Source organism: Corapipo altera, unplaced genomic scaffold (genome assembly GCF_003945725.1).
Source record: "Corapipo altera isolate COAL_440 unplaced genomic scaffold, ASM394572v1 23, whole genome shotgun sequence".
In the NCBI taxonomy this organism is placed as follows: Eukaryota; Metazoa; Chordata; class Aves; order Passeriformes; family Pipridae; genus Corapipo; species Corapipo altera.
This window is the reverse complement of record NW_020884878.1, coordinates 9,465,023-9,476,492: the sequence shown is the minus strand read 5'-3', so window position 1 is coordinate 9,476,492 and position 11,470 is coordinate 9,465,023. Positions and strand designations below refer to the sequence as shown.

Here is an 11,470-nt window from a genome sequence, read left to right as displayed (position 1 = left end):
TCAACAGGCTTCCCTTGATCAACTAGGTGGGTTACCTTGTCATAAAAGGAAATCAGGTTTGATAAGTACACAGAAGATAAACTCAAAGTGTACTGAATTGTCTATGTGCACTTTTACCTCTAGGAACCTTGATCAAAACTGAGTTGGAGATGATCTAATATCTTCTGAAACTAACAGAATCTTTTCAAAGCACTTAAGGTTAAAGCCTTTAAAGCCACCAAGGGAAATGGTGGCATAAGTAAACTTGACTGCAACTATGTGATCTTTATTCATCAGAGCCATTTAAGATGGGAAATTCATATTAAACCTTCAAATAACTAAACCAAAAAATACTCTAGAAGTATCCAGATGTGAAATAAAGATTATGGGATTTAAATAATTTAAATTATTTATAAGAAATTTCCATAATTTTTCTTTAATAATCCAGTATACTCCTTCATCATAAAAACTTCCATTGCTCATTCTTTATATTGCCTGAGACAACTGGAGACAACTATGATGAAATACTGCAAGGCTTTCTGTTAACTCCAGTGTTATGATAATGTCTCATTCATGACCATGCTGTTCATGCAACCATTAACTAAAAGGAACTCCATACAGAGGTTATTGAGGCAATGGAATATATTTCAGAGTATTTGGTACTGAGAAGTAAAATAAAAAAATGTTGTTATATTAGTATCACATTAATTTAAATAATGTATATATATAGACACATTATTTTGCTATACAGTAAGCATGTACAACAGAAAATAAACTACTTTAAGAAATGAGATTTTCTGGCATTTTCTTCTCTGTCCTGTATCCTTTTACTAAGGACTGGTTTCTCAGAAGTCCAAATGTTGCAGCTGCTTTCTTTCACTTCCCATTATACCAAAGGAAATTGATCTTAAACAACAGAATTTTAGCTACTTTGAAATCTTTGGGTCAGCTTTCTTTTCAGGGTCCATTTCTGAGTGGTGCTGACCACTCAGTCCTTTTGGAAGTTAAAATCTGAACTGAGGCAGTTAAGGGTACTGAGATATTTTCAGTAGCTTTTCTCTGCCCGCTGGTTGCTCAAAGTCCCATGAAAAGCAGATATTACCTTTCTTTGTGAGAACCTGGGGTACACAAGGGCTGGTAGGTGCTGTTTGCAGGTTGGACCCTGGCCCTAAAGCCTTGTTCTTCCCTCAAAGCATGCAGACACCAGCAGCAATGGAAAGCCCCTGCAGCAACCTCTGCACACCACAGAAAACAAAATGTCATCTCCCAGACTGTATAATTCACTTTTTGCCCACTTTTCAGTGCAGTGACACACTGTGCAGTATTCACATGCACGATTTATACAGGCAACAGAAAAATCCAAGAAATAAAGTGCAACATCCAAGCTACATCTTAGCTACTGTCCATTTACAGTCGCACTCAAATGCTTGGTAAAATTAAGTCAGACTTTGTCCTGAGAATCTCAGAGCTGGAGATAACATACTGTATTTACATCACCTCTTCATTCTCTTTTTTCCTGTCCCACTCCTTTAGCTGCTCCCATCTTCCCTTTTACCTGAGTCTACCATAACTGTTATTGAGACTTTGGCCATGCAAACAGCTGACCCCCCATTCAGCCTGGCAGAGGTGGTGGGAGGATGGCTGGGGACCATTGCCAGAGGAATGGCAAGGATATCAACAGCTGGTTGATACTTCTGGCCTGCAGTAGGTACAGGCAGGAATAATTCTCATCTTTCCAATCTCTGTTTTTTCAGGTTAATTATTGGCTTCACTCAAAATGCAAAATTAACAGCTTAAAAGCTGTTACACAAGCAGCTGGTGCTTGCTGCAGACAGGACAAGGTTACTTCTTTTTTAGGCAGGGTTTCAGTGGAGAAGTCAGGATCTCAGTTCAGGACTCCCAGATTCCCAGTCAATCTTTAGCCACTGAATTATCCTTTCACTCCAATTGTTCCATCAGTACTTTCCACGCTGCATTGGCTTCTTCCATATTTTGCTGTTTCAGCCTCTGTAAATTGTAGTTAGTAGGGTTTGATTATTACCAAAGTGATAGTACCAGGATCATTCATTAGAAACCACAAATAACTGCACCAGAGTTTTAAGTTTTCCTTAGCAATCACTTTAGTATATGTGAAGAAATCCAACCAAGTTAAACAAAGAGTTTCACATCATAAGGTCGCATCAAAAACCTTTTCTCCTTTTCCAGAACAGATGATCAGTTACAGCAGATAACTAAGTTGATTTGAAAACCATATCAATTAAAAAAAAATCAAACGGTTAAGTCATACTGTTCCGAAAAGATAGTTTATTCCAAGCATTAAAGGCTCCAGTTATGTTAAAAGGAAGATTTTTAATGGCTGAACTGTTGGACCAAGAGCTAGAACTCTGGAAACCTTTTGCATTTCTGCTATTTGTCTGTCATGTAATGTGTGCAATAGTCGAGCAGTTGTAACTCTAACTTCATCAACATGTTTGTTTAATCTTTCTGATCAGAGAGCCTCAGTTAGCATTTGTAAACTCCTATGCAGCTCTGAAGAACACGTTTTTTCAGACGTGGTGACTGAAGATCATGTAAGCTTAAAACATAAACTAATGTTCTGAGTATCTCAAGCCAAAGGTGCCAGCAGACCAATATATCTTTACAGTAAAAAACCATGTAACTGTTGACTCTTATAGATGTTTCTAAACTAACTGTTCACATTCCTTGAATTCATGATCCATTACACCTGTGCAAACTGTGAGATCATTATATACTTTCTACATGTTGAAATGAAGAATGACATTACAAAGAAATAATAAATTAAATCTCCTTTTTGTATAAAGTTACAGCTTTTTATGTAGACTTTTTCTAAGTAGTTTAAATGTGGACCTACAGCAGTGCCTATTCATTTTACTATTTCCACTAAATGCATAGACTTCCAATTTTGAATCTTTGAATCTCTCTCCATTACTGAAAAAAGTTCCAAATACGGCAATGAAAAACAACAGAAGATAAGAACTGGATTTGCAAAGAGGAGTTGGATTTGCAAACCTCTATTTTGGTTACATTTTGATTTGATGAGTTTTGTAAGACTATGTCATTTATCATACAAATTTTAGACACAGCTGCAGTTTTCTATTCAGTCTGTGAGTAAATGTGGAACTTGGCAGCTCCTAGAGATTCATGTCCAAGCAAGGACAAATTACAAACTTCTTGTTATTGCTCAAATGCACTTCTTTATGGAAAAAATAACTTAAACACAGAAATGCATTGCCGTAAGCAAAGAGGAAGCTTTGGAAAGTTTGTGACGAAGTTCTCCTGTCGCATTGCACTCACCTTTATGAGTCAGTGTGGGATGGTTTGTTATGAGATTGTCTTCCCATGAGTTTTTAGGATTCTTTATGTAACTTAAATTTTGCATAATTTAAAAAATGTTGTGTTTAAGGTCTTCACCAAAAAAAATGTTTTGAAAAAGATATTAAAAAAAAAATTGACAGAAGTGAAGCATATAGTTTCATTTGAGATGTATTTTTATGCTGTTTCATTTATTTAATAAAAGAAGTAAAGTTTTAAACAGGATGGTGTTTAAATAAAATAAATACCTGTATGTTTAAAATCTTCAAATTAAATCTTGGGCCATTCAGAGTTTTCTCCGTTGTGATGGTATTAACTGGAACAGCTTTTTTAATTTATCAATTTTATCAGTGTTTGCATAACTCTAACTTATTATCTTTTAATGAGTAAAAGACTGGAATAAAAGTGTTTGTCATGATAGGGAAGTTCATAATAAGGTATCACCATTCTGTGTCTCATGGCTTTTCATTTTAACTCTTTAACACTTATCAAACAAGAATGGATACAGTTGAAAGAGTTGAGGGAGATGGTGCATGTGTTGGTTAGGTAGCCAATGGGAAGAAAGTTTTCCTGTAAGTAAAAAGTACTCCAGTCTCACTGGTTTTGTTAAAAAACTTGAAAGCCTGTATTGTTTACACAGATACACTTAAGGAGATTTGTATTACAATCTGAGATGCAATAGATATCATCTTTTTAAAATATTGCTTTCCCCCAGCTCCTTGGCATGGTTTCTCACTAAGGCTAGCAGGGGAAGGAGCTCCCACCACAACAAAACCCTAGTTCTAAGTCTTTCCTTGTGTGCATTGGCACTGAGAGAACAGTTCAGAGTTGTTGATGAAATCATTATTGTTATGGACATGGTTATTCGTACAAAGGAACTTTTAATTGTCAAGAACCTACGCTTGAGAGCGCAGGATGGCAAGAGTCATGATATATGGCTTGTGTTATTTCACAATGAGAATGAAATATTTCACATGCCTTGAAAATTACTACAGCTGACGTTTGGAAAAGTTAAAAAAAAAAAATCCTGGGGCTTTCTTCCAAAATGTAACATCACACACATTGTGCATGGCCAACAGAACACTCAGACACCACTCAGTCACTCAGTCGTGCCTCAGGATGCATCTTTGAATTCTCTCAGTAACCTCTGTACTGCTCCTGACCAGCTGTTTCTGGACTTGAAACTTTGTCTAAATTGCCAGGAAGAACAAGGAGTAGGTATGTCTATATTTTTTTTTTAATGTCTCATTTTTATTAAAATCATTTATATATTTTCTCTAAAAAACCAAATTTTAATGCTCTCAATTCTGACCTGTGCAGTCTAGTAAGACTTTCCCTTTCTTTTTAACCATGAAAGTAACTCTGAAGGTCAGTATTAGTTTATGTGTAAAACCAAGATTCATTTTACCTAATTACCCTAACTGGGTAATGAGAATTAATACTAAAAATGCTGATAGATTCACTGTACATGGAAATTCATCAGAAATCAGCTCAAAGTAAGAAAAATATGCCATTATTTGTATGAAAGATGACTGGAATATGTTAAGCGCATAAATTGAAAACCATTCTTGTGGCTAACTGTCCATTAGCACTAAATATTTTTTAATAGTTAGAGAAGAAAATTGTCTTTGAGGAAGAAATAAAATTAAACAACTGAAAAAAAATTGCATTTTCTGTCAAGAGGACATCTCTGAATTTACAGAAGGTTACTCTAGCACTCACTCGGACACTGACTAGCAGACTCTGAAGAAATTGTTGCAATGATAAACTCTGCAGAATCTTCAGGCACAATTGCTACGTGAACAAGAATTCAGACTTAGTTGTTACTAAAATCTATTTGTGATGGAAAATAAATGTTCCTGATGTTTTTAGTTTACCCCATCATGAATGAATTTGTGACTCCAGCCAGTGATCACATCTGAGGTAACTGGCATAAGCTGATAGCAAGAAGTCGTCAGGAAATGGGCAAGAAAGGACAATAAGAACTTCTTTTCTTCTATATTTAGTAGAAGAAATAATTCTGATTATGTTTAACTGTTATCTGTCTTTTACATTATTTTTGACATATAATGTTACAGATTTTCTGCCGTTGCTCTCATGCCTTAGGCTATAATGAGGTTAGATTGCTACTGTCTCACAAATAGCCCCTTTGATGCTAATGAGCCATTTATTTACTAAATATATCTCATCTGTAGTTTTACATCCTCTTGAATTATCTTAGTTTGCGTGAGGCTGTCTGCAAACTAGGTAATATTCAGACTGTTGTGAGGGAAGATGTTCAAATCCAGAGAGCTGTGTTAACTCAGGCAGTAGCTCAGTTCCCTGTCAAGACTGTCAGCTTGAGTGAGTTTATGAACTCAGATACAGTTTTGCTGCTCACTTAATTCTACAATGGTGAAAAATGTTCTGTGCATTAGTACCAAATAGCATGATGTGGAATATCAGTACTTAACTAATTCCTAGAGGTGTCACAGAGAGAAGTATGGAAAGCTGCTCAGATACATATATCACTGAGACTGTATGTATATGTAAGAGATGAACGATGGTCCTAAATGCTGTCTTCGGAAACTCCATCCTTAGCTGTGTAAAATTACAGAAACTGAAAGAGCAAAGTTAAACAGCTGCAGCAGAAAGTTAACATTCACAATGACTGATAGCAAAATACTGATTTTTTTCAAATGCATTCTTTTTTATGATTGACATGCTCTACTTGCCTGAAGTGTTAGATGACACCACAGGCTCAGTAATATCTTGCCTGCCATAATGATTCTGAGACTGAATGCCTGTAAAAAACAAGATACAGGCACTATGGTCGAGCATGGCAACACCAGAAGAATGAAGTCAATGCAGGAGTCAGCTCTGACAACTCAGTGGATTTTCATGAGAGGATAAGGTTTTACCTGTCCTCTCACTCATGCACAATCTCACACGGAGTTACCGAGAGAACTGTCCTGTTTTGGGCCCCTCAGTTCAGGAAGGACATTGAGGTGCTGGAGCAGGTCCAAAGAAGAGCAACAAGGCTGCTGAAGGGACTCAAGCACAAGTCCTGTGAGGAGAGGCTGAGGGATCTGGGGTTGTTTAACCTGGAGAAGAGGAGGCTCAGGGGAGACCTCATCACTCTCTACAACTACCTGTGAGGAGGTTGTAGGCAGGTGGGGGTCCATCACTTCTTCCAGGCAACCAGCAGTAGGACAAGAGGGTAGGATCTTAAGCTGTGCCAGGGGAGGTTTAGGTTGGATATTAGGAAGAAATTTTTTACAGAGAGGGTAATCAGGCATTGGAATGGGCTGCCCAGGGAAGTGGTGGATTCACCGTCCCTGGAGGTTTTTAAGATGAGACTGGATGTGGCACTTAGTGCCATGGTCTGGTAACCACAGTGGGGTTGGATCAAGGGTTGGACTTGATCTCGGAGGCCTTTTCCAACCCAGTTGATTCTATGATTCTAAATAAAGATATTGTCGATGCCATGAGGGTCTAAACACTTGGGAGGCTGGGACAGCCTCTCTCCAGCTGAACTCAATTAAGTTTTCAAACTGTAGAAGAGTAAATTTAGAGCTGCAGAGACTTTTCCTCCAGGCAAGATTTTGAGCACAAGATTTTGGAGAAGTTATGTTTTATTATTCAAACTGCTGACATTTGAGGGCAATAAGCTGTCTAATCTAAGCAATTTTGAACCCAAAGTTCAGGATGGGAGAAACTGAGAAGGAGCAAAAGAATGCAAAATTCAAATAACAAGTGATGGCCATAGAAAGTGAGCAGCTTTTTCTGTTCTGGGGAAACAGGTATCATCTGGCTTAAGTAGGATGATAGCAGGTATCCTGCTTAAGTAGGATGATAGAAATAATAATATATTAATATATATATTATATATATAATAGTATACACAGTATAGTAAATAAGAATAAGAGAAAGGACAGGGAACAGTGCAAAGCTGGCTTTGTGTCAGCAGCATGACTCCCTCTACTCTCAGGGAGATGGAATTCTCCCGTATCTGTTTCTGTCGTCAGTCTGGAAGAGACATACAGAACTACTTACACTAATTTGGTACTTTCCTTCCGCTGTGCCACTTTAAACAATGGAAGCAAGGAGAGGAAATTTCATAGGATGTAGAGTAAGTTACATCCTTGCTAATACTGTGAACACTTCTCACTGTTGCACATAACAAGTATGGATTGATCTAACCTATAATAATCAGTGAGGACTAATAAAGAACTTCCAGCAGTTAAAAAGCTTGTTACAGCACTCATGGGAGACAACTTTTGCAATTGTATGCTTCTTCTTTGCAGTCATTTGCTCTCGTTTGAAAGACGTCTTCTGTTCACTTCGGAATTTTAAAAAAAATGACTGAGACTCCTCTACTGAATATTACCTCCTCAAACCAGGGTGAAAATAGAAGCAATTCAGCTATTTGCCCAGAGCAGGATGACTGGTGGGACATCGTGTATTATATAGTGCCCAAGTACCTCAACGCTGTCTGTGCTATTGGAATGCCCGGAAATGTATTTGTTCTCCTCATTTATTCACTGCACAAGGGCCCCCTGAAGATAGCTGAAATCTACCTTATGAACCTAGCTGTTGCTGATCTTATCTTCCTCATGGGCCTCCCTTTCTGGGCAGAGAACATCAGGAATGAATTTAACTGGCCATTTGGCAGTTTCCTTTGCCGCAGCAACAGTGCATCCATCAGCCTAAACATGTACACCAGCATCTACTTGCTGGTGGCAGTCAGCGTGGATCGCTACTTGACTCTTGTCCATACCTTGAACCACAGACGGATACGGAGCAAAACTATTGCCAAAGGGATCTGCTTGCTCATCTGGTTCTTTGGCATCCTCCTCAGCATCCCAGTTTTTATGTTTCGGACCGTGAAGGACTATCCCCTGTGGAATATTTCAGCATGCACTTTGGACTTCCCCACCCCATCGTGGAAAACAGCTGAAAGCCTGGTACGCAGTATAGTTGGATTTGTGTTGCCATCTACAGCAATCATCTCCCTTAACTTCTCTACCATTAGGTCCCTACAAAAAAAAGCAAGAGAACGAAGAGCACTCAGGGCAAAGGACTGCAAGGGGCACAAAGGCACAAAAGCTACCAGGTTGATCCTCACAGTGATACTGATGTTTCTTTTCTGTTGGACTCCTCACCATTTTTTTGTATTCCTTGATACATTATACCATACAGAAGTGATCAAAGGCTGCTTCTGGGAGGAACTGCTCAATTTTGGGGAGCAGTTTGCTTATATGCTGGCTACCACCAACAGTTGCATTAACCCTGTGATTTATGTCTTTGTTGGGAAATACTTCAGGCAAAAGGCTTTAGAAGTTTTTTCACAGTTTATTCCCTGTGGATTTCCTTTGAAATGGGTATCTTTGAAAGAAATGTCATCAAATTTCAATGTGTTTTCAGTCAGGAGTAGTTTAACTTAATAATTATCGTTTCCATCTTCATTTTTATATTGCAACTTATTTAATACCATTGTAAATGACATTAAAAATTAATATGAATTGCACTGAACAGCCATTAGCAGACTAAGATAATTATCTACTAAAGTAAATCACTTGATTGCTTATTTGTCCTCAGGTTTACTTTTTTATGTCTGTGTTATCCATCCAAATACATAACATGTGATACTAGAAATTTATACCAAATAACCTAATCTCTTTTACCAATTACCAGTGACTTGAAAGAAAAACTCTTTGCAAGATACCAGAAAATATTACAGAAAACCATAAGCCAGCTGAACATTTTACTTCATGGTATGTGTCATGACACCTAAACCACCAAATTGCAGCAGGTGTTACAGAGCAAATATGAACTTAATCTTTAGTTGATAACTGCATTGGAGCAATTATAGAATAGCTCCAGTTATTTTGAACAATATTTTAAATGGTTTGCATTTTCACAGTAACATGGAAAATCTGAATATTTTTTGTGCATTTCAATTACATTCAGCACATAAATATTGTACAAGATGATATACCACAAAGAAATTGTACGTAAGCTGTAAAAAAAGCAATGTAAACAGTAGCCTCCTCAAAATCTGACTTTTTTTTATCCAATAAAATGTTACACAATTGCTCATCAAGTGCATAAAGATTCTTTTTATTTTTTATGCGCAACAATACCCATGGTGGTCATTGATACTGTATTCTTTTAGAATATCTTTCATCTGAGGCAAATCCTTAGAGACATATTTATATTTTTGTGAAGAAAAATTAAAAAACTGCATAACACCTCATTTTTCATCATTGTCTTTTTCTTTCTTGTATTTTGTTTTTGTATTTTGTCTCTTTTCCCTGTTCCTTTTGCGGAAAAGCAAATATATAGTTCTGTGATTAAAAATCCTTGTTGCTACCGAAATACAGACTCTTGTAGTAGAAGAAAACTTTTTTTCCATCACAGCCACAATTGCAGAGCAGACTTAAGGCAAGTGAGATATCTGTTTCCACAGCTCTAAAAGTATATGTATGTACAGAAGTGGAAAAAGATATAGTGCAGCCTGCTCAGCCAGAAAGATATTGAGAGCACAAAGGAGCATACACTTGTATAACAATTTGTATAACAATTCATTTAATTAGTCATCATGAAGCCTGTTCAGTCTTGTACTCACTGTAATGGCACTGCATTTTCTGCAGTTCTTTTTAGTGTTGCCATTTTGAATATGGAATTAATCTTGTAAAATTAGATTGTAAAAATCTACCTGTTCAACTTCATTGCAGTAGGATTAGTGTTAGTTTTTAATGATTCTCTCAAATTTTTGAATCTGAACAGCTGAAGCCTTTTAAAGACTTAAATCTGCAATGATGGTTTAGGAATTAAGGGTGAATTAAGGGAGGAAGAATCACTCATAGGTTTACTAATTTCACTCCTTCTGTGACAGCTGTTTTTAAAATAAATGCAAGGCTTAGCAGTAACAACGGCATGTGAAGTCACCTGAGTCATCTGAGATCAAATTCTCATTCCTACTTATTGTAAACTGTTGAACACTGTATTTATTTAATACATCCCCAGCTGAATCCTTAGTTAAAAAAACTTTCAAGTGGAGATATTTTCTGAGGGAAAAAAAGACAAAAAAATGACAAAAAAAAAGGTAAAAAATAAAATAAGCTGAAATCATGAAAAAAAGGGTAGAAACAGAAATGCCATTTTCTCTCTATGGATGAGGACCTTAAAAGGGAAAAATATTTTGTCTTGTCTGACTGACACTAGTCCATGTTATGCAATGTACACAAAGGGAAAAACACTTCTTGAGTTCTGTGGCATACTTAGAGTACGAACTAATAGATTAAAAATCAGTCTGAAATCTGAATTTAATGGAAAGCCTCCTGTTTCTTCCAGTAGGCAAGTGACAAGGGCTTTCATGAAAGTCCTGCCTCTTTTACCTACGTACAACTGTCAGGACAAGCATCTGTGGTCTAAATACTGCTTCAAACCATTTAAAAAGGTCTTGCAAATCAATGGATTTACCCTCCAATATGATTGTATGTAAATGTATGCATTCCTGACTGTATATTAGTGTCTACTGCTCATTAGAGGTGCTTTTTCCTTTTACTGCTTGCTGTACTGCTCACTGTGTTGTGCCTGGGGACGTTTCAGTAACAGCCATGGGGATGCTCCTGGGCTGGCAGGTGACCAGAGTCCTGCTGCTGTGTCTGTGCTACTGTACTGCACAGGGTGGAACTCTGGTGTGAACTTGAGTTGAAGGGACTGTGACATATGGATGAGTCCATAATGGAGCAGAAATCCACCTGTAGCCTGCGGAGGACCACAGACCAGAGCAGGTGGATGCCTGAAGGATGATGTGACCCCCTGAGGAGCCTATGCTGGAGCAGGTTTGCTGGCAGGACCTGTGACCCCATGGGGGAGCCATACTGGGGCAGTTTATGAAGCACTGCAGCCCATGGGAAGGATCCAGGTTGGAAAAGTTCAAGGAGGACTATCTCCCATGGGTGGGACCCCAAGCTGGAGCAGGGGAAGCAAAGATTCCCTTGCAGCCTTTGGTGCAGACCATGGTGAAGCAGGCTGTCCTCCTGCAGCCCGTGGAGGACTGTGATGTGCTATACTAATGGTGGATTTTAGCAGGAAACCCTGCTGCAGGTTGGAAACAAGGGGAGGAATTCATCGCAATGTTAAGTCCTATAACCTGGCATAAAAGGAC

The 11,470-nt window shown here is 37.9% G+C and overlaps 1 protein-coding gene across 1 annotated transcript; it reads left to right on the top strand.

Annotated features, from left to right (window-relative positions):
• Nucleotides 1-7,396: 7,396 nt before the first annotated feature.
• On the top strand, nucleotides 7,397-9,508 carry BDKRB1 (bradykinin receptor B1). The gene has a single exon (XM_027638398.1). The coding sequence runs from the start codon at nucleotides 7,653-7,655 to the stop codon at nucleotides 8,736-8,738; it is 1,086 nt and encodes a 361-aa protein (XP_027494199.1). The 5' UTR covers nucleotides 7,397-7,652; the 3' UTR covers nucleotides 8,739-9,508.
• Nucleotides 9,509-11,470: the final 1,962 nt, after the last annotated feature.